The sequence below is a fragment of the Ipomoea nil genome, unplaced genomic scaffold (genome assembly GCF_001879475.1).
Source record: "Ipomoea nil cultivar Tokyo-kokei standard unplaced genomic scaffold, Asagao_1.1 scaffold0317, whole genome shotgun sequence".
NCBI classification, from domain to species: Eukaryota; Viridiplantae; Streptophyta; class Magnoliopsida; order Solanales; family Convolvulaceae; genus Ipomoea; species Ipomoea nil.
This window is the reverse complement of record NW_017616745.1, coordinates 374,800-398,144: the sequence shown is the minus strand read 5'-3', so window position 1 is coordinate 398,144 and position 23,345 is coordinate 374,800. Positions and strand designations below refer to the sequence as shown.

The 23,345-nt window shown below is 34.5% G+C and overlaps 3 protein-coding genes across 4 annotated transcripts; 1 reads left to right on the top strand and 2 right to left on the bottom strand.

Moving 5' to 3' along the window:
* Positions 1–1,580: 1,580 nt before the first annotated feature.
* On the bottom strand, positions 1,581–2,670 carry LOC109164839 (ras-related protein RABA1f-like). The gene is made up of 2 exons (XM_019313388.1): positions 2,344–2,670; positions 1,581–2,239 (listed from the first exon to the last, which is right to left on the bottom strand). Exons 1-2 carry the CDS (start codon positions 2,562–2,564, stop codon positions 1,807–1,809), a joined length of 654 nt encoding a protein of 217 aa, XP_019168933.1. The 5' UTR covers positions 2,565–2,670; the 3' UTR covers positions 1,581–1,806.
* Positions 2,671–5,546: 2,876 nt separating this feature from the next.
* On the bottom strand, positions 5,547–7,273 carry LOC109167061 (rac-like GTP-binding protein RAC2). Its single transcript, XM_019315968.1, has 7 exons — positions 6,879–7,273; positions 6,698–6,785; positions 6,509–6,618; positions 6,356–6,419; positions 6,172–6,236; positions 5,993–6,058; positions 5,547–5,826 (listed from the first exon to the last, which is right to left on the bottom strand). Exons 1-7 carry the CDS (start codon positions 6,975–6,977, stop codon positions 5,722–5,724), a joined length of 597 nt encoding a protein of 198 aa, XP_019171513.1. The 5' UTR covers positions 6,978–7,273; the 3' UTR covers positions 5,547–5,721.
* Positions 7,274–8,635: 1,362 nt separating this feature from the next.
* On the top strand, positions 8,636–9,982 carry LOC109167355 (LOB domain-containing protein 2-like). Of its 2 annotated transcripts, none has more exons than XM_019316376.1 (3): positions 8,636–8,931; positions 9,038–9,524; positions 9,739–9,982. In XM_019316376.1, the coding sequence occupies exons 1-3, from the start codon at positions 8,806–8,808 to the stop codon at positions 9,798–9,800; spliced, it is 675 nt and encodes a 224-aa protein (XP_019171921.1). In that variant the 5' UTR covers positions 8,636–8,805; the 3' UTR covers positions 9,801–9,982. The 2 variants fall into 2 exon arrangements, with proteins under 2 accessions (XP_019171921.1, XP_019171924.1); XM_019316379.1 differs by having other exon boundaries at positions 9,744–9,780.
* The last annotated feature ends 13,363 nt before the right edge of the window (positions 9,983–23,345 follow it).

Below are 23,345 nucleotides of genomic sequence, written 5' to 3'. Positions count from 1 at the left end.
GAAATGAGTGATTAAGTAGGTAAAATATAATTTTTTTTTTAAAAAAATAAATTTTTAATCTCAAGGGTTTTCATATTCTAACCTAGTAGAGCATGTAAATCATGGTAAAGTATGATTCTTATTCATATGATTTACATAAGATTTAGTTATACAAAATGACATATTAAAAATATTTTGTTTTTATAATGAATAAAAATCAAATATCATATTTTAATGATATGTAGAGATAAATCTTACTTTTTAGGTACTAATTCACAAACACATTAAAAGCTTTGGAGAAACATGTTAAACGATTATATTTTTCTAGCTTGTCTAATACATCACTTAAATTTTACAGCACTTTGCTTCTAAGGAACAACTTTATTGACAATTCAAAAACAATTACAAATCATAATTCCTAAACACCTTTAAGAAATCGTTCCAATCCACATCCTTTTCATTTTTCAAAAGTCAATAATATTGAATTTTAATATATTTAATATTTTATTGCTAAAATCACATTGTAGGTATTTAGTCAAAAATATACAAAATGCAATTATATCAAGAATGATTAGTGTGTTAAAATATGTCCTCACATGTTGATAATCTTAGGGTCCGCTTAAAAAGTATGAAAATGACTCTCTGAATTTTTTTTTTTTTTTTTTGAAAAATAAGTCATTTTTCAAAAAATATTTTTCTTTCTGCAAAACAAAAAATTGTCTGTTGTGTGTTTGATTCATTTTTTGAAAAATGACTTGAATTATATAATTAAACATTTTAATTATTTTGAATTGTTTGATTAAAATTTAAGCTAACTGCAAATTTATATATTGTCATAAAATGCTAAAAATTCTCCAATAATGCATCGGTTTCTTCTCTTCCTCACCTTCCTAGTCGTCCCTACCACTGCCCATGGTGGCCAAGACGACGATGATTCTGACCCCGACGAATCTGAAAAGCCTGACCTAAGATCTCGGCAGTTGATTATGGTCAAGATACGGTGCCTGATTATCGTCTTCGTGGGAACGTTTTTCACGGGGAATTTCCCCCTACTTTCTCAAGTGGAACGAGGGGTTCTTGGTGTTGGGTACGACTGAGACTGCTCTGATGCATTTCTTGAGCGACGCTAATGAGACTTTTGAGGAGCTGAGTGATAAAAAATACTCATTTGCGTTCATGCTCACCAGTGCTGGCTATCTTCTCACCATGTTGGCCGACTGGTTTCCGGCCCGACAACCATTTCAGAGTGAAACTTGGAAGAAAGTGAAAGAGAAGAGGTGAGAGAGAAGAGGTGCAAGAGAAAATGCATGAGGAGAGGGCAGAGAACTTGAAAAATGACTTCCAAAAAAAAAAAAAAATTATTTTTTTGAAAAGTATGATGAATTTCCCATTGATCAAGACATATTTTCTATTAACTCTAAATTTTTCTTTATGTCAAACACAGTTTCAAAAATCATTTTTTGGGTTTTCAAACCCATCCCTTAGTCATAAATATATGCCAAAAAGTAAATTTATCAAAAAAAAAAAAAAAAAAACTCAGAAGAAAGAAGGAAAAACAACATAGCATTTTATTGCCGTGAGAAATGTCGGCAATGAACTAATTTCGCAATAAAACAAAACACACCTTCATAGTTCATACAAATTCAAACTCATTCTCAAATCTCAACTCAGTATATATTTATATTATCCTAGTACTAGGATGTACTTAACCACCTAATAATAATACTACACTGAAAACCAAACCACAAAATAAATAATATTTTGGTAATGGGCTGCACAAAATAATATGCTGGCCGGCCATTGAAATGGCGATTGTTCTAAGCTAAGCTAAGCAGAGCAGCAGCCAGGATTCTTAACCGCCGAAACATCATCCTTACTCCCAACGTTAATGCTCTGTCCCTTAGGCAACGATGCCGGGCTGTCGCCTCCCTCAAGACTTGCCCTGCTAACAACGCCGTGTATCTGAGCCAGCACTTCCGTGAAGGCGCTTTCAACATTCATGGATTCCAGCGCCGAGGTTTCCATGAAAAAGATGCTCTCTTTCTCCGCAAATTCCTTCGCTTCTTCAACGCTGACAGCCCGCAGGTGCCGCAGGTCTGCTTTGTTTCCCACCAGCATTATAACAATGCCGGAATCCGTGTGGTCGCGGAGCTCCTTCAACCATCTCGCCGCGTTTTCCAAGGTTGTTTGACGCGTCACATCGTACACGAGCAATGCGCCGACAGCTCCCCGGTAATATGCGCTGGTGATTGCACGGTATCTGCAACACACAATAGATCACTCATTTCAACCGAATTAAAAATTTCCGGCCAGATGAGTTAAAAGATGGAGAAGATTGATCTGGCCGGAAAATCAAGAACGTACCGTTCTTGTCCGGCGGTGTCCCAAATCTGGGCTTTGACGACCTTGTCTGCTACGTGGATGGTTCGAGTGGCGAACTCGACGCCGATGGTGGACTTGGACTCCAGGCTGAATTCGTCGCGGGTGAACCTGGAGAGAAGGTTGGATTTTCCGACGCCGGAGTCGCCGATCAGCACCACCTTGAACAAGTAGTCGTAATCGTCTTCCGGTCTGTAAGCCCCCATTGTTCTTTGCTCCTCTTCTTCTTCTGCAGTTTCCAATTCTCTCTTCGATTCTCCCTCTCCCTGTATTTATGTGTGTGTATGTATATAGAGAGAGAAAGAGATGAATTTGAAGAAGACAGAGAGGGAGATCTCTTCAAAGTTCAAAACCCGTGTGCACGGATTTAAATTAAATTACATTTATGATTGTAATGTTTCATTTATTTTAGATTGGCCCTTACCGTTTTAGTTGTTGCAGGTGAGGAAAAGAACTACGGGTATCTCAGTTAGTTCTTGAGCGATAAATTATGGATAAGAGTATAAGTTAGGCATCTCAGTTGGTTCTTAGATGAGAAAATAGGCAATAACACAATTTCAATTATAGTGTGAAAGTTACACAAAATGTAATAGATTTTTTGTGTGCACTAGACATGAGTTTTCCTACCTAATGAACCATTGAGTTATCATGATTTATTAATCAACTAGTTTATCGAGACGCAATCAGAAAATTTCACAAAAAGTAACTGACTGAATCACCATGATTTACCCATCTAATATTTTCTTCTAAAAGGTTGAATCTCAACCCTAAGGGCCCCCCACACACCCATCTACTATCTTGTCGGGTTAATGCGTAAGCCTAACTGCTAGCAAGTGTGTTTCGCCTTTTATACATAAGGTGAGAAAAAAAAAAAAAAGTAACCCACCTAATAATTAATGATGGGTAACTAAATCATAAATAAGACAATACAAAATCATAGAAAAACTCAATTATCACTCTACTTTTTCAAAGTAATAAATATGTATCTTCCTCAAACAATTCTTATTTATTAAGATTTTCGGTTTACTTATAAAATGAAGCTTTTGGATTTGTTTATTAATCCTAAAGAATATTTCAAACCATATGCTATATATACGTCATCTTGAGATATTCAATTTTATTAGGCATTCACATTATTAAGGGTCAAATACTGACAACATTGTAAAATTAAGATTTAAGAATAGTATGTTATTACATGTTTCAAAAGTTGTCTAAATTAAATCAGAGCACGAAACGTGTGTTCCAAACAAGGATGGAGATGTTGGTTTTACTTTTACATACACTTTGATTATATTACACGCAAATAGAATAGTCTAAGGTTAGTTCACATTGTAGTTCTAGATAACAATCATAAGACTGGTACGTGGGATTAATTAAAAATATCATTATGATTAAAACTTCATTCTCACGTCTTAGACTTTTAGCAAATAATTTCTTAACTTATTATATATACCTTGCAGGCTTGCACTGCAATTACAAATCTGTGAATCTGTCCGTGTCCATATTGATTACAATTTTCCTTTTTACACAATAATGATGATGGTATCATTATCAATTTCTTAACCAAAAAAAAAATAAAACAAAAACCTAATAGCTACTATCAAAAGTATGCACCAAGTAAATCTCATTTTTGTATAATAACTCATAAATTACATCGTCGGAGAGATAAATTACAATAAAAAAATCATTTACGATGGGTTTGTCCGGGACTATGGGAGAATACAATATTGGCAAAAACTGATTATGAGAGATGTTGAAGGGGGCTGGTTGCTCCATTATATGCATGCTAATGGGGCAAGCAGGGTTGTAAAAATCGGTCTAAGCGCCCGGCGCCTCTAGATCGTGGCGATTTCCCCCCTAGGCGCCCGCCTAGCGCCTAACTCGGCCGATTTAGCCGCCTAGCGTCTAAGTTAGTCGAGTTAACTCGTCCATTTCAATCGAGTTAACTCGTCCATTTCGGTCGATTTAACTCGATCGGTTCGGCTTATTTTTTTTTATTATATATATGTGTGTGTGTGTGCGCGCACATACATATATATAATATGACATATATACACTCGTAGACTAGTTTGATACTTTGAATCTTTGGATGATTGAAATATTTGAGTATTTCATATTTGAGTATTTTTAATTTTTAATATTGTTTTAATGTTTTTTTTTTTTAAAAACCATTATTTTGATGTTATGACTTATGAGTTATCATTAATTCATTTATTTGGATATGTTATTTGATTAAATGTTGAAAACAACCTCATTAAAATTGTCAAACTGCAAGTATACCACTGTTTTTTTGGCGCCCGCCTAGGCGCTGTACGGGCGCCCGACTAGCGCCTAACGCCTACTGCAACCATGGGGGCAAGTATGTTTTTCATTGTGGTTCACCTTCATATTTTTCGTGGTCTATATCATGCGAGTATTTCCCGCGTAGCGGGAGGATGTTAGTGGTCAAAGATCTCAGAGTTTTAAACAGACACACTAGAAACCAAATTTTGAAAGTTTTGAAGTGATCCTCCATCTTTTTATTGCTGGAGACACGGATTAGTCTTCAAGGGTCTCAGCTTCGTGGTCTTGGATTTGATTGCGGTTATATGACGTATAATATCAAAATTTAACATTACTAGATTTGACCTTATGGTCTAATGGCACGCACAAGGAGCCCCCCTCGCACTGAGGCTTGTGAAACTTGATTCATGGTCATTTTTTTCAACTTTCACCCTTATGACCAGTTGAGCTGATTATCCTAATTCATAAATATATAGATTGACTATATTTATAAAGAATGTGTCGTATTAAAAAGTGTTGAATTAATTATTTTTTAAAAAGTAAAAGTGTGAGTGCAGCCATATGTAAAAATATATGGAATATATAATCCTGGATCGGAGGTCATGACTCATGAGTGTTCCAATCCCCTCTTATCAACGTGATTGATTGATGAACTTTTTTGTTTTGTTTTTTTCTTTAAAATTGTTTTCATTTATTATTATTCCTTAACTTTTCTTTTATCTTAGCTTCAAGCTATAATCAACAACTACCTATACAAGATTATTGAAGCTTGCAGAGGTCATAGAGATGGCTGACAACAAGGATGAAATTAAACTAAATGATAGTATCAATCAATTCAATCACTGAAATAGTAATAATGGGTTCGAATTGAAGATTATTAGTTTTACTAATTAACCAAATAAAGAAATAAAAATATATCTATAATAAACTTTGATAACAAAATAAAAGGTGGTTACACTGTACTAAACCTTAAAAAACAATAGGTACGAGAGCCATGGGGTTTTAATTAACCTTTGATTGCGTTACAAAAGCGGCAGTATATATATATATATAGAGAGAGAGAGTAAAGTAGAAAATGATTCACAGAAAGACACAACGCCGTGAAGACTTCCGTCGCTGCTTCCTCTTTGGCTTAGGTGGCTGCAGCACTACTTTGATTGCTGCATCAAACACTGCCTTCACATTCTGCAAATCAGATCACACAAATTAATATTAATTAAATTATTAATCTCATCATTATCACACTCTCCTTCCTACCTGTCGATATATATGATCTTAACAACAAATGACAGATCGAGGAAATTAATTATTGAATTAGATTAAGAAAACACATATATATAATTAAGAGAACCTGTTGTGTCTTTGAACTGCACTCAATGTAAGTTGCAGCACCAATCATCTTCTTCAGTTCTTCACCCTGCATGCATGAAGACCATATATATCACTACATATATACAATCATACATTTATATATACATTCACTTTCTGCTTAATTAATTGTTATATATGTTAGTAATTAACTAGGCATGCCTGAGCAGTTGTGATTGGGGTGGCACCAGGGTGATTCACTAAGAACTGTTTATCATCGCGTAAATCTGCAATAATATAATTGAATTCACAAATATGTATTAGAATAATGTTTTATTTTAAGGAATAAAATTAAGGTTGTTGATCTGATCGAGTGAAGGAATTGAAGGAGTTGGGATTCACGTACCTAGTTTGGTTCCTACAAGAACAAGTGGGACATTGGGAGCATAGTGCCTGAGTTCAGGAATCCACTGTAAACCCAGAATTGGAATGAGATCAGAAACAATTCAAGAAATTAATTAATTAATAATATAATTGAAGTATATAAATATATATGTACCTTCTTTGAGACATTCTCATAGCTGGCTTTGCTAATAAGGGAGAATGCTAACAAGAAAACATCAGCTCCTCTGTAACTCAGAGGCCTCAACCTGTTATAATCCTCTTGCCCTGTATTTCGGTAATTAAACGAACTGCTAATGTAACTGTAAAATTTCTAAAGAGTCAAATTCTACGAGGTTGAACCAACCTGCAGTGTCCCAAAGTCCAAGATTAACTGTACTTCCATCCACAGAAACATTGGCACTAAAATTATCAAAAACTGTAGGAACATAATCCTGTCACAAAACACATCTTTCATTAAAACAAAAAAACAACATGAGAATTCACAGAATTGAAGTGCGTGGCTGCATATATACATATATACATACAGTAGGGAAAGTATTGCTGGTGTAAGAGATGAGCATGCATGTCTTCCCAACAGCACCATCACCCACAGTAACACACTTGATAAACCTTGCAGTCGTCATTATATTATTCTTTCCAGTTAAGCCTCCTGCAATCTTGAAGAGCTAAGGGATAAAGACTAAAGAGTGAGGCCAGGTGAGATTAATGGAGGAATAGTTGAAAAGATGAGATAAAGTGATGGAGGGGTATGTAGTTTGAATTTGAAAGAAAGCAGAGGAAGCTAGCTAAGGATTTAAATGAAAAAAGTTATAGTGGGCGGGTGGGGGATAGATAGATATGTAGCAAGCTAGCTAACTTTAGTTGGAGCCTCAAATTGTTTCCATTTTGAAATAATTGTCAAATGTGCTTTCTGTTACTTAAAGGAGAAGGACAGAGGTTAGAAAGTGATGAGGGGGCTGAGAGAACATGCAATGGTGGGTGTTTGGTGTTAGTGTTGTTTGTTGCATATATTGCCTGTCTTGCATGTGGAGTGTTCATCAAGCCAAATATTGCATCATTTCACCGTACCACTCATTATTACCATTATCATTTTTTTTACAAAATTTTATACTACTTTTACTATAATACCTCCCCACAAAAATAGGAAAAAAAAATATTTTGATTATTGGATGGATTTAAGAAAAGAAAAAGAAATATTGTAAAAACCCCATTTAAATGATATGGTTCATATATTAACGTCCAATGGTCTATTGAGCATATACCGGCCCATTTAGTAAATAACAGGCCATCCAATGGGCAAATTATGCTGTGCATCCGTATGCACCAAGCATGGTGCATACGGATGCAAAAACGACGTCGTTTTTATAAAACGCGCGTCTCTCCTTAAAAAAAAAAAAATTAGGTTCGAAACTATAATTTCATAATCGATGAACTATAATTCCATAATCGATGAACTATAATTCCATAATTGATGAACTATAATTCCATAATCTAATCTATGAACTAAAATTTTCAGAACGAATGAACTAAAATTCCAGAATCTATGAACTAAAATTTCAGAATCGATGAACTATAATTCCAGAATCGATGAACTATAGTTCCATAATCGATAAACTATAATTCCATAATCCATGAACTAAAATTCCATAATGAATGAACAAAATAATGTTGTTAATAGGAATCGAACCTGAATTTTTTTTTTTAAAGGGGAGACGCGCGTTTTTAATAAAACGACGTCGTTTTTGCATCTGTATGCACCATGCATGGTGCATACAGATGCACAGCATAACTATTCCATCCAATGAGTGTGGCCCAATCAACCTTTAGAGTCTTGGGTAGAACTGGCTGGACGGGTCCGTCAAAGCCCAATCATTATTGTGTGGACCATGATCCATACAACTATGTTGATCATACTATCAAATAATGTACTTTTAATATATTAAAAATATACATTGTATTATGAGAAAGTATATTACTTTGTATAATGTACATTCAGTACACGAATAATATCGATTCGATTCGACTATAGCTAGTAGTATGAATTGGTTGTGAACACAATTAAACACATACATGATACACTTCCATGCAAGATCAAAAAGGCCAGGTGTGATGCTTCCAACTACAAATCTTTATGAGAAAAGGCCATCTTTTCATGGCGTTGGCAATTCAAACTTTCCAATTATCTACAAATTTCTCGTGTGCATATTTGTATTAATTTATAAATACAAAAACACTCTTTCCATTTTTTTCCAGAAGGAAAAAGAAAAAAGAAAAAAAAAACAATACATTTAAGGTTGCAAGGGTGAAAACCATGTATGTCCTTTTCTTTAATTTGTTTACTTATAATCCCCGACCAAACTAACTTGGTTTGATATTAATTATAATAATCAAATCAAAGGACCAAAGCTAGCTTCTGGTTCTGGCATTGATAGATGGTAATCCTCCGCAATAATGCAAAGGAGCAATGGAAGTACTACATCGTCTGCATGCGCCTCATGCAAGCACCAACGTAAGAAGTGCACGGAGAAGTGCGTGCTGGCGCCGTTCTTCCCGGCCGAGAAGAGCCGGGAGTTCCAGGTATGAGAGCTAGAACTGAAACAATCAATAAATAAAGTACAGAGTTATAACAAAATCACAAGACTAGGTCAATACAAACTACTAACAAACTAAGTCTCAACACCAGGCGGTGCACAAGGTGTTCGGGGTGAGCAACGTGACGAAGATGGTGAGGAATTTGAAGGAGGAGGAGCGGGGGCGGGCGGTGGAGTCGCTCGTGTGGGAGGCGATTTGCCGGCAAAACGACCCGGTGTTGGGGCCGTTGGGAGAGTACCGAAGGGTGTACGAGGAGCTGAAGCTGTACAAGAATCAATACGAGCCCACGGGAGGCATGGTGATTGGGTGGAACAACGCCGCCGCCGCCGCCAATAATAACGACGGCAACAACAACAACGTTGTACACAATAACAACGATAATAACAACAATAATTCCTTGAATTATATTCATAGCAATGGAAATAATAATTCAGTGGTGGGATATAATAACTATCCAATAAATCATCCCCAAAATTTTGAAAAATTGAGAAGAGAAAGTGACAACGGTTCAACGGTTATTCTACCTGCACGCCAACATCCTATCAATGGTTTCAATCAGCAGTATTTTATTGCAGCAGGTATGCCTATATTGAAGCAATAAATTGTTACAAAAAATTAATTAATCAAACACTCATGTTAATTGTTTAATCAAATCAAATGTCTAATAGTGGTCAAATAAGTCAATATTGACTGATAAGCTACCTATGTTACCAAACAGGGCCAATATAATATAATTATATGTTTTGTTTAAATATTATTATTAAAAAATAAATAATAATTGTGAATTCACAGGGCAGTATAATCCAGCTGATACCAAATCAATGGAAAGCAGCCTGTGGGATGGAGTCTCGTAGGATTGTGAAACTTTTGCTGGAAAAGATTATTAGTTTTTATATATTCCCCATTTGATTATTGCTAAGTTTTAATTATTTATTATCTAAACTTTCCATTATATTTGTACAAATTTTTGTCCATTATGTTCTAACGCGCTTCTACTTGAAAAGTTAAAGTTAATTTAATTATTATACCTCTTTTATAATGTTCAAAAATTAAGTCAAATTGCTCAAAAAGAGTGACCGAGTGGATAGCGTATAATTCTCATACAGAAGATCATGAATTTAATTACTGTTAACACTTTTTTAGTTGAGTCTGTCACACATAATCTTTCTACTGTAATTTACATTTCTGGTGTCGGTTTACCTTCCCGCGTAAAAAAAGTCAAATTGGGTCCGTTTGGAAAGCAAGAAAATGACTTCTGGAAAATGAGTCATTTTCCGGAAAACATTTTCCTTTCTTGTGTTTGGCAGCACGGCAGAAAATAGTCTTTGTGTGTTTGGTTCATTTTCGAAAAATGAGATAGAATTGTATAATTAACCATTTTATATAATTAATTATTTTATTTAAAATAAAAACAATTATAATAAAATTTATTTTTTAAAATCAAATAATATTAATTATTAAAAAGTTAAAAAAAATTAAAAAAAAAAAGAATACGGAAGAAACCAGAGAGAACTTCTCTCTGGTTTCTTCCGGCGAGGGAAACCAGAGAGATGTTCTCTCTGGTTTCCATTTTCACGTTTTTTTTTTTTCAATTAATGTTTCCGGCGGAAAGGCGGAAACCAGTGGTTTCCGCCGGAAACATTGTTGGTGGAGACATGGATTTGTTTCTGCGTTGAAAGAGGAAGCGGAATTGAAAGTAAGGAAGTGTGTGGAGAAGATGGAAAATGACTTCCCCAAAAAAAGGGAAAGTCATTTTCCAAAAATTTGAGCTCATTTTCATTGACTTCTCTTCATTTTCCTTTGACCATTTATTTTTCAGCTTAGCCAACACTCAAAACCCGAAAAATGATTTCCAAAAATCATTTTTCGGATTTCCAAACACACTCTAACTAAAAAAATAATATATTGGTGGATGCGAGATTAAAGGAGAAAAAAAAAGGTCAAAGGGCATTAGATTAGGTTAGTGGGAGTTAATTTATTTAAGTATGTTTTAGTGAATAGGAGAAGACATTAGAAAATTGTTTGACATGTCATACTAAAAAGTAAAAACATCATATATCCACAACAATAATAATTGCGACACTCAGTCAGCATTTAACTAAGCCAAACAAACTGGTCAATATTAATCACCTTTCTATTGCGATGTGATGAATTTTAGTTTATATACATCGAACAGTCCAAAAACCTACACCTCCGTAAACAAACAAATTAACCTAAAACAGCCTCGAAAGCAATGGACAAGTGGATGAAACATGACTCTGATCTTGGTCAAATATGTCACACATGATCATCTAAGTACGATTTATTTTTCTTATATAACTTGTAGGTTATTACACATGAGTAGAATTATATATATATATATATATATATATATATATATATATATATATATATATATATATATATCCAATATGTACACTGGTTGTGAGTTTCTTTCGTCATAAAATAAATAAAAAATAAAAAATAAACAAGTCTATTTATATTAGTATTAACCTAAAACAACCTCCAAACGGCGTCGTTTTTACGGAAAAAAAATTTAGTCAATGTGCTGTTAACGGCGTTTTGCATTTTATGTTCATATTATGAATTTACATTTATTAAATTACGAATTTTCTGTTATGTGATTATGAATTTACAGTATGAAATTATTAATTTTCTGTAAATTCATAATCTCATAATAGAGATTATGAATTTTCTGTTATGAGATTATGAATTTACATTTATTAAATTATGAATTTTCTGTTATGAGATTATGAATTTACAGTTATGTAATTATGAATTTTTTGTAAATTCATAATCTCATAACAGAAAATTCATAATCTCATAACTGCACATTCATAAATCTATGTCTGCACATTCATAATTTATGAGTGTTGAAGAAGCTTGCACGAAGAGGAAGTGAAACCACGAAATGAAGAAGAAAATTCGCGCTGTTAATTAAGAGAAAGAACAAAAAAAAAATAATTAAAAAAAAAAAGAGAAGAAGAAGAAGATAACGGTGCCGTTACCATTGGGACCATGGTGAACACGGTTCCATGGCATAACGATTGTATTTACTTACACTACTTAAACAAAATGTTTTGTCATATATTATTTTTTAAAAAATCATCACATTTAAATTAATATTAATTTTTTTTTTTGAATGCTACTGGCTCTATACAATGTAGTAGATGTTCATATACTTTCTCTCACAACCTTCCAAATGGAAGTTCGACCCGGGTACCATTAGACCACATAGTCTTGATTTTATATCAAGAATTTGATCTATTATACTTATAGTAAAATTGAAGAACGTTTCTAAAACTCATTTCAATTTATTATAATTATATTAATAATAAGGATTACACTCTAGTTTGGAGGATCTCACTACTCTAAACTTGGTGGAGGAAATAATAATAATTAATTAATAATATTGATTACTTATAGTGGATGATCAAATTATTATGTTAATATTAATTAAAAATTTTAAAAAGTTAACACACTTTCTTATTAATTAACAATAACTCAGTGTATTTGAAACTATAGAAAAAATATTTTTTGTTTATTTAACACTTGATTTTGGAATTTGAATAAATAAAAGATATTATTCATATGTCACTATACATATATAGCTTGCATACTATATATCATGCATGATTCTAAAATTTGACCGAATATTATAATTCTATATCATATCATAAAATCTTGGGTATTTTTACTATGAACAATGTATACAAAAGTTTTAAATTGCCATAAGAAAATAGTTTAAAAAGTAACTTTTTAAAATTAAAGTGAAATCTAATTTATTAATTAAAAATATCAACAAGTTGTGTACTATTATACATCTATTGAATTTTGGAAAAAAAAAATTCATTAATCTCAAAAGGGAATCTCATTTTTGATTTACGAGTTATTATACATTTACACAGGTGCATGATTTATTCAATATACACAAAATCAAAGGGAATCTCATTTGTGATTTACGAGTTATTACACATTTACACAGGTGCATGATTTATCCAATATACACAAAATCGAATGTTAAACAACTTCGAATATATTGCCGCACTTAATATCTTTAATTTCTGATGTAAATGGTCTTTACATGTTCCTTTTGTTAATTTTTTTTTTTTTTTTTTTGTTTTGTTTTGTTTTGTTTTTGCAACTACGATTAGATCTGTAATATTTGTTCAACAAAATTATGCCAACATCCTTAATTATATGAGACTCGAATTGAACTTATGACCGTCAATTTGAAATAGTCACAGCACAATAATGTTATCGAATTACAAGATACTTGGAATCTTTGTATAGACACAAACGGTGGAAAGGTTGAAGGGAATATTAATGTTAGACACGTAAATTAAAGCAATGGATCAGATGATTCGATCTGCACAGCCATGCATGTCCATGTGAAGCTCATTATATTAGCTTGGTTACACGTCGGAGCCACGTCTACTTCATTAAAATAATTAATGCATCTAATTAAGGTTATTGAATTCAACCTCAATTTATGCTAACATGCATGAACATCAACCTAATTAATTACATAGGATTCCTACTCTATTGTATTTATAATTACTATCTTGTCCAGGCATTCTTGTATACTTACAAGTTACAAGCCTTTAGCCACCCACGCCAACTACCTTTAATCTTTATCTAAAAATCTCGTAATTCAACATTGTTAAGGTTATATCGATAATAAAATGATAGATTTTTATACGCATACTAGTCTAATATTGTTATTTTAAAAAAAAAATTATGAAAAGTTATCTGTTCTTTAGATAATAGAAAGAGTTGTTTCTTAAATTACAAAATTAAGAAGTATAAGCATATTATAAAAGTATAATTTAATTAATAATTTTTGTATTGAATTGATTAAAAATAGAGCCGCCAACGCATGTTCAATATTTTTATACAATATCTATCTACAGGATGCATGTGGGAACTATTATATATCATAAATAGATTGAATGTTTGGAATAAAGAAAAGTGGGGAAAACTTATGAAGCAACTTTATTGACAGCGTATGTAGCCGGGTGCGGTGCGAGTTTTGTCGGTTTGCAACTGCATGCTTGTCAGGTAGCCGTTGGTTGAGCCAACTGCCAAACAAACCGTCCAACCAATCTATGCTTTTGTTATAGGATTTCCCAGGAGGATTATTGTGGTTATTTGGGTCAAAACTTATTATAAATTCAATTTAGTTGATGATTAGTGTTTTGGGTCAAAACTCAAAAGAGTTAAATTTATATATTACTGTAAGTAATTCCACATTTTAAACTATTTTGTTATGTAATAGATATTAAAAGAAATTTTAATATATTATGGTTGTATGTATGATATATCTTATTTTATTTCTACATACATGACAAATTAATATATATATATATATATATATATATATATATATATATATATATATATATATATTGATGAAGTGACTCGAGTTGATGAAGAAAAGAGCTGAGAGCTGCTGCTGTTTTTTCTTAAGCTTTTCCCTTCAGGGGTTTTTTTGTCTTTTCCATCACAATTAGTTATAACCGTTTCTTTTGCCCTTGTTGTAATAAAGGAGCTCTTGGCTCTAAATGTACTGTGAGACTTCATTCCAGATTACACACTTCTCTCTTCTTCAAACCACATTCTCTCTGTTTCTTCACCTTCAATGTAGCTTCAACCTTTTCATCATGGTATCAGTGCTACGCCGCAGTGGTGGAAACTAATGCCGCCGGAAACGACGGATCGATGGAGAACGCAGGAAGTTCTCCGAACCAGACGACCGCAAGTCCAAATCAACGCGGCGAGGAATTTGACGATCCCCTATATCTGCACGCGACGGAGAATCCAAATTTGAGCCTGGTTTCCCCGCCGTTAACTGAATTGAATTACGCCTCTTGGAGTAGGGCAATGAGAATTGCTCTGGAAGTGAAGAATAAACTTGGTTTTGTTACAGGAGAGATTCCAATCCCTAATGAATCTGATTCCAGAATTACCTCATGGAGAAGGTGCAATCGTATTGTGTGCTCGTGGATTTTGAAATCAGTGAATCCTAGCATCGCGGACAGCATTATGTATTTCGACAAAGCTTCTGATATTTGGAAGGCACTCCAGAAGAGGTATTCGCAATCGGATTCACACAGAATTTCAGAAATTCAGAGTGAGATTTTTAAGAACGTCCAAGGCAACATGTCCGTGAATGAATATTTTACTAAGTGTAATGCCTTATGGCAGCAAATGAGTTCTCTCAGGCCTTTGTTGTTGTGTGAATGTGAGCCGAGGTGTTCATGTACTTTGATGAGCAGGATGCAAAAACAGAAAGAAGAAGATCGGATAATCAGGTTTCTAGAAGGCCTAAACGAAGAGTATGATAGTATTAAGGTTGGAGTTCTAGTCATGGATCCAATTCCGGAACTAGAGAAGGTGCTCAATATCACATTGAAGATGGAAAGGAAAATCAGAGGGGCAATCAATCAAAAGTGCAATGATATCAGTCAGTCCAATGCTGTCCAAAACCAAGCAGATGAAGAACAGTCTGTTGCAGCAGCTACTACTTTCAACAATAAGAAGAAGTTCTTTAATAACAATGGGAAGAATACACCTAAGTGTACCTATTGTGGTATGACTGGTCATACCATTGAAAAATGTTATAAAAAGCATGGTTTTCCTCCTGGATGGGTGCAAGGTTATAAGTCAAAGAACAAACAGTTTCAGGGAATACAACAGACCTCAAATGTTTCAAGTGCCTCTGTGAGCCAAGTGGGAGATATTGGTATTTCTCCTGATCAATTTCAAAAACTTTTATCTCTTTTGCAGAATCAGAACAAAGGGGATCAGGCTTCAAATACTGCTGCTGTGACAGTGACCACACCTGGAATCAGATTGTAAGCTTGTCATAGGGCCTGATTCATGTGCTGTTCATGGACTACTTGGAATGGTGGATGGTTTTGCTAGACAAAAGGATGGGTTGTACTTAATCAGTAGCCCTCCCATGAAGAAAAGAATTCAAGGTGCTGTTGAGAACACTGAGAGTCAGTGCAACAATTTAACCATTGAGATTTGGCATAATAGACTAGGACATTATCCTGTTACCAAAATTCCCTTGTTGAATGGAATAAAACCTGTTTTCATTAATAAACAGTCTGAATTTGTATGTGATGCTTGCCATTTTGGAAAACATAAGAGGTCATCCTTTCCAGTTAGCAGTTCTAGAGCTGAGAAAGTTTTTGATTTATTGCATATGGATGTATAGGGGCCTTTTTCTGTTGCTTCTTTGAAAGGGGAACATTATTTTCTTACTATCATTGATGATCATAGTAGATTCACTTGGCTGCATTTGCTAAAAAATAAAACAGAAGTTAAGTCTAAGTTTCAGGCTTTCTACAACTATGTGTATACTCAGTTTGCCACTAAAATCAAGAAAATAAGAACAGATAATGGAACTGAGTTCTTTATGGATGACTTCCTCAATGAAAAGGGTATCATCCACCAGAAATCATGTGTATATACACCCCAACAAAATGGAGTGGCAGAAAGGAAACATCAGCATGTTTTAAATGTGGCTAGGTCTATAAAGTTTCATTCTGGGCTGCCTGACAAATTTTGGGGGCACTGTGTGTTGCATGCATCTTACCTCATTAATAGATTGCCTACTGAAGTGATTGATGGAAACACACCTTTTGAAGTTTTAACTGGAAAACAGATAGACTACCAACAGATGAGATCTTTTGGATGTTTGTGTTTTGGTGCCACTGTCTCATCAGGGAGGACCAAAATGCAATCTAGGGCCAGAAAGTGTGTTTTCCTAGGCTTTCCAGCTGATGTCAAAGGTTACATTCTCTATGACCTCAATGATAAGGTTGTATTCATATCCAGGGATGTTAAGTTTTATGAGCAAACTTACCCTTTTAAGAAACAGGTTCTGGAAATTGCTGCTGAGCCTGATAAGGGTGAGATATTTGCTCCTTCATTGCCCCCTGTCCCCACTTCTCTTGATTCAGAGTTTAATCTCCAAGGGAGGCCTACTAGCTCTAGACACCTTACAGAAGATTTTGTGAATAATGACTCAGAATATGTGAACAATAATGCTGGTGACAGATACAGTGATGAACAGCTTGGTACTGAGAATTCTGAGTCTACAGCTCATGCACCTACTGAGATGGTCAATGAAACATATGATGAGGCAAATACAAATGTAAGTCCTCCACAGTATTCTGTTGAGCAATTGCAGCCCAGAAGAACAGATAAGCAGAGGAGAGTTCCTGCAAAGTTGCATGATTATTACTGTCACACCATGGTGGGAAATGAACCAAGAACAAGGACATCTCCTCATCCCATTAGGAATTTTGTTTCTTATGACAATTTGCCTCATAACTATAAGTGTTGCATTTCAGCTATTTCTGCCACACAAGAACCACAGTCCTACAGTGAGGCAGTACAACTTGAACCTTGGAGAAAGGCTATGCAGTCAGAAATAGAAGCCCTGATTCACAATAATACATGGACCTTGGTGGACTTGCCTCAAGGGAAAACACCAATTGGATGTAGATGGGTGTATAAGATCAAACATAAGGCTGATGGTTCTATAGAAAGGTATAAGGCAAGGTTGGTTGCAAAGGGATACACCCAACAGTTGGGCATTGACTACCTTGAAACTTTCTCACCTGTGGCTAGAATGACCACCATTAAAACATTCTTAGCAGTGGCTGTTGCTAAAGGGTGGGACATCCAACAGCTTGACATCAACAATGCATTCCTACATGGGGACTTGGATGAAGAAGTTTACATGCTATTACCCCCAGGTTTTGAAAGTGATAAGCCCAAACAAGTTTGCAAGTTGCTCAGGTCTTTGTATGGTCTAAGACAAGCCAGTAGACAATGGAACATTAAGCTCACAAAAGCTCTTCTGAGTGATGGTTTCCAGCAATCCACAGCTGATCCCTCACTCTTCACTAAAACTTCTCATGATTCTTATCTGGCTTTACTTGTATATGTTGATGATATACTTGTGGCAGGCACAAATCCTAATCAGATACAGGCACTGAAGCAGAAGTTGGATGCATCTTTTAAGATAAAGGATCTTGGCAAACTAAGTTATTTCTTGGGGATTGAAGCTCTGAGAACTTCCAGAGGTCTCAACTTGTGCCAAAGGAAGTACACCTTAGAGATCCTTGAGGAAAATGGTTTCCTGGATTCTAAACATGCCAGAACACCTTGTGTGGCAGGACAGAAACTCATCAGCACTGAGGGAGAAACACTTGCCAATCCTGAAGTTTACAGAAAACTAGTTGGCAAACTTTTGTACTTAACCAACACTAGGACTGACATTTCTTATTCTGTGCAACAATTGAGCCAGTTTGTTGATGAGCCCAAGGATGTTCATCTCAGTGCAGCTCATAGAGTACTAAGGTACCTTAAAGGGTCCCCAGGAAAAGGCTTGTTTTATCCTTCAAAGTCTCAGATTCAGCTCAAAGGATTTTCTGATTCAGACTGGGCCACATGTGCTGAAAGCAGAAAATCTCTTACAGGGTATTGCATCTACCTTGGGGATTCTCTTATTTCCTGGAAAACTAAAAAACAAGCTACTGTTTCAAGATCTTCATCAGAGGCTGAGTATAGAGCTTTGGCTTCAACAGTTTGTGAGGTTCAATGGCTTGTGTACTTGTTGGCTGACTTGGGAGTGAACACTAACAGTCCTATTCCTGTTTTTTGTGATAACAAATCTGCCATTGCTATAGGTGAAAATTATGTCTTCCATGAGCAAACAAAGCATATTGAGATCGACTGCCATGTGGTGGGACAAAAAGTGAATGAAAGGGTGATCAAGTTGATGAGTGTTACCTCACAACAGCAGCTTGCAGATGGATTTAATAAAGCCTTGCCTAAGATGTTGTTTGAAGATTTCCATGGTAAGCTAGGCCTTCATGATATTCACGCTCCAGCTTAAGGGGGGGGGGGGGGGGGGGGGGGGGTGATGAAGTGACTCGAGTTGATGAAGAAAAGAGCTGAGAGCTGCTGCTGTTTTTTCTTAAGCTTTTCCCTTCAGGGGTTTTTTTGTCTTTTCCATCACAATTAGTTATAACCGTTTCTTTTGCCCTTGTTGTAATAAAGGAGCTCTTGGCTCTAAATGTACTGTGAGACTTCATTCCAGATTACACACTTCTCTCTTCTTCAAACCACATTCTCTCTGTTTCTTCACCTTCAATGTAGCTTCAACCTTTTCATCACATATATATATATATATATATATATATATATATATATATATATATATATATATATATATATATATATATATATATATGAAAGGGATCAGATGCATTTGTTGCTTCCCGTGCGGTTGCGATGGATTAATGTGCGTGAGGTTTATACTTAATGTGCGTCATGTTAATATGCGTGAGTTTTGTACTTAATGTGCCAAAGTATTGTGCTTAATATGCGTGAGATTTGTGCTTAATGTGCGTGAGTAATAAGAGAATTTTCAACAATCTGGAATTGAAGCAAACAACAGAAGTTCCAGATTCTCGCACCAAGATCGGTCTGCATAGACCATTGATAAGGATAGAATTTGTGTATTCACTTTGGGAAGCTTTTATTTCATTGTAAACATCAGTAAAAGCAGAGCAACACACTATTATATGTCGTTATTGAAACTTGAAGATTCAAATCTTTCATCTTGTATAGAACAAAAAGAGCATCAGCAACCATCTCAGATGTCGAATAAGCACAGACCAGCATATTCCATACCACATTATGAGCAACCCAATAATCGAAGTTATTCTGAAGCAACTCACAGAGTGCAGGTACTGGGGATGGGGAAGAAGCTGATATCCATATTTTCTGCTGTATTTTACACATTCACGCACATTAAGTACAAATCTCAGGCACATTAGACACAACACTCACGCACGTTGAGTACAAATCTCACGCACATTAATAACCGCACAACCGCACGAGAAGCATTCAACCGCACGGGAACCTTTCACTATATATATATATATATATATATATATATATATATATATATATATATATATATATATATATATATATATATATATATATATATATATATATATATATATATATATATATATATATATATTATTTGATATTCTATTATTGTTATGATCAAATGTTTACCATTACACAAAAGTTATAACTCCATCAATTGTTGTCAAATTTTTCTCTTAGTATTGGCCAGTTTTAACGGCACATTAAGCCAAAAGTTATAACTCACAACAAAGAAGCAACTTTATTCCTTTATATACCGCTACCACATTTTTCGAGAGGCATGATGTTGGATTTAGCCTTTCACCGGCCTCCGCCAACAATCTCCCTAGCCACCACTTGCTGGACTTGGCCAGTTGGCCAGTTAGTCCTTCACTGGCCTCTACCCAACAATGATGTTTCATTTTTGGATTTTTTGTTTTGAATTCCAAAGCCTACCATAGAATAATATAATTTTAGAGCAAAAGAATGTGATAATAGATAATTAAATTGAGATGTGATCAGATCACAGGTACCTGCCTTTTGGATTTCAATTTGCATTTTAATTAATAAATGACAGAAATGTCCAGTATAAAGCTTTATTATTGTATGTATGATTGCTCTAATGCTCTCTGAGAACATACGATTAAAAAGAACAAAATTACCATGCAATATCTTGCATGTATGTACGCACATCTTTCAATTTTGAGTCATTATATCATTTAACATGCGTATATAATCTTCACACAATTGACATTAACCTAATCTGATCCATAATCCTCGGCCTCATACCCTAACCTCAAAACATTGATATAATAACTAGCTATTCTCCGAGTCTTCCTCCAAGTCAGATCAATACCCCATCCATCACAACCAATCAACACATTACACATAACTTATTGGCGAGATGTGAATGGCATAAAATTTGTTTATGCGCATGTATATATCCATGAGAAGCTAGACTTCCCTAGTAGATAAAGTTAGTTAAATAATATAGCTAGGCATGAATTAAGATAAGCACTATATATGTGGCTTTAGACGTGTAATGGTTAGGATTTTGTTTGGATAAGCAGATTCCTTTCCTCTTTAAGACCCAACACAACCTGACCAATACATAAATTAACAACATTTGTTCAATGTAATTCATTAATAATTCACGTATAGATCACAACTGCCTTTACTGCATCCTATATTGTACAAGTAATGTAAGGTCAGAAAAACAAAAACATCATATTATATTGCAATTTTAAACTAACACAAAAGATTAACAACTTTATAGGGCTAGGAGCTAAACAATCCATGTTGGAAGGTTTGTCGTTTTTGTTGGAAAATACAATTCTCACATTCTCCCCATTAAGCTTTTTAACAAGTAATTAAACCTCTACACGTAGTCTATAAATACCCAAATTGGTTGTCCATGTAACTCCTCCACCTGCTCTGATCTTCACCATTTAATTTGCTCGCTCTTTCTTCTTCTTCTTCTTCTTCTTCTACTTATAATCTTAACTTCTTCCATCAAATATAATGGCAACTTCTTGCTCAAAAGTATTAGTTTTTGCAGTAGTTTTCATGTTCTTGGGACTCTCCGAGGCACGCATCCTAAACCATTATTTTCAAGCTCCTAACAATATTGTTCTCGCCGACAATCAAGTTGATTCGGTTTTAAGTAGGATAGGGTTTAGCCCCTTTGAAATTAAGGAATATAAAAGAAGATCATTGAATGCAGGCACTGATAGAGTTGCTCCGAGTGGACCAGATCCTCACCATCACTTGAGTCTACCTCCCATGGCGGCTCAAACTCAATCCTAGTACATGTTTATTTCTTTGAATTGGAATAATACCGAGGACCGATCGAGGTATAATGTTACTCGTCCTAAATATGTTGTATCAAATCTCGTTTTAAAGGATACTCTATATATGTAGTATGGCTAATTTGATTAACACAGTTTAAGATTCGTTTTAGAGATATGTTGTCATCATATCTCTATAATAGATTAAATCCTGCGATGTGTTAATCAAATGAGTCATACCGAGTATTATTTAAAATAAGTTTTAGTATAAAAATTTAGAAGTAGTAACATTTTTTTTTATATAAATGTAATACTAGGTATGGCGAGTTCTTCATGATATCCCGCCAAAACATAACGTCGTTGTTATGTTATTTTGTTGTACTTTTAATTTGTTTCATTTTATGTGTAACGTTTATTTTAAATCAGGTCTTGTAAACTTTAAATTTAACTTCTTCTTTTTTGCATTTTAGCAAAATTGTTGAGATAGACATAAATACAATGTTTCTTTAATAATAATAAACTGAGTAATATAAAAATTAAAATATAACTACTTTAAGTCAACCTCATTAGTCCGTACTTTTTTTTTCTTCTTTTCAAAATAGAAAATATTTTGATGGACCAAACCGGAAGACTTATCATTTACCCATATTTTAGGGTACTTTTGCAAATAAAAAAAAATAATTAATATATAAATAATGTTTTAACCATTTTAAGATAATTACATTTCCAAATATCGTCAACGCCTTAGGATCGGAGCTTCTAATCCTATCCTATATATCCTCATTCCGCCGCGCCATCACCGACGACACCACCACCGTCGTCGTCCACTGTCAACTTCAATAACAAAACCATAAATAAATAATAAATAATAAAGAGGGTAATGAAGGAAGATGCATATATGAGGCCGCGGAGCTATTCTTCTCCGCCGTCGAACGCCGTGAACTGTACTGGTCTACCAACATGTATCACGTCCATGGTGGTCGAGAGGACTCTCGTGTGGAGCTCCGGCGGCAGGCCCGCAGCCATGCATGGTGGTCGCTAACAATATAATCCAAGCAAAAATTTCATTGTATCATTCTACAACATATATGTTAACATTCTTCTTCACATGCAATCCATGCACGTAGAAGTTTAGGAATTAGGATTAGCTCGCACGGGCTATACAATATTTGGGAGGAGAGACCTAAGTTCGAATCTCAGCGGTAACAATCTAGCATTATGTTCAAAATGGACAAATTCCTACCGTAAAATAAATTATAGATTTGATTCGCATTCACCTTTAAAGGGCCTCCAGAACTCAATGCCCCCCAGGGTTTGAACTTATGACAATCCATTTGGAATGGTAATCGGGATGCATGGTATTATATTACATGAGAGTTGGCGGTATAAGAAGAATTTAAATATGTTCCAATTAAACAAATTAGATAATATTAATATCATATTATAGTGAAATAAAATTATAATTTTTGCGTGAGAGAAAATTAAAATGAAAAAAAAAAAAAAAAAAAACGAATGACTTTATAGATGGAGGTAGAGACGCGGGACGCGGCGTGGGTATAAATAAAAATAAATTGTTTAATTAATTGATTGATTATTGTATTTCAAAATCTGTATGACTGTATACATACGCATATATGGATAGGACAA

Excerpts from the sequence above, each read along its gene's own strand:
- LOC109164839 (XM_019313388.1), bottom strand. The coding sequence starts at position 2,564 with ATGGGGGCTTACAGACCGGAAGACGATTACGACTACTTGTTCAAGGTG. Across the intron at positions 2,240-2,343 it reads GACACCGCCGGACAAGAACG|ATACCGTGCAATCACCAGCG; the intron begins GTACGTTCTTGA and ends TGTGTGTTGCAG.
- LOC109167355 (XM_019316376.1), top strand. The coding sequence starts at position 8,806 with ATGCAAAGGAGCAATGGAAGTACTACATCGTCTGCATGCGCCTCATGC. Across the intron at positions 8,932-9,037 it reads AGAAGAGCCGGGAGTTCCAG|GCGGTGCACAAGGTGTTCGG; the intron begins GTATGAGAGCTA and ends TCTCAACACCAG. Across the intron at positions 9,525-9,738 it reads GCAGTATTTTATTGCAGCAG|GGCAGTATAATCCAGCTGAT; the intron begins GTATGCCTATAT and ends GTGAATTCACAG.
- LOC109167061 (XM_019315968.1), bottom strand. The coding sequence starts at position 6,977 with ATGACGACTGCAAGGTTTATCAAGTGTGTTACTGTGGGTGATGGTGCT. Across the intron at positions 6,619-6,697 it reads TGGACTTTGGGACACTGCAG|GGCAAGAGGATTATAACAGG; the intron begins GTTGGTTCAACC and ends ACCGAAATACAG. Across the intron at positions 6,237-6,355 it reads TCTTGTAGGAACCAAACTAG|ATTTACGCGATGATAAACAG; the intron begins GTACGTGAATCC and ends ATATTATTGCAG.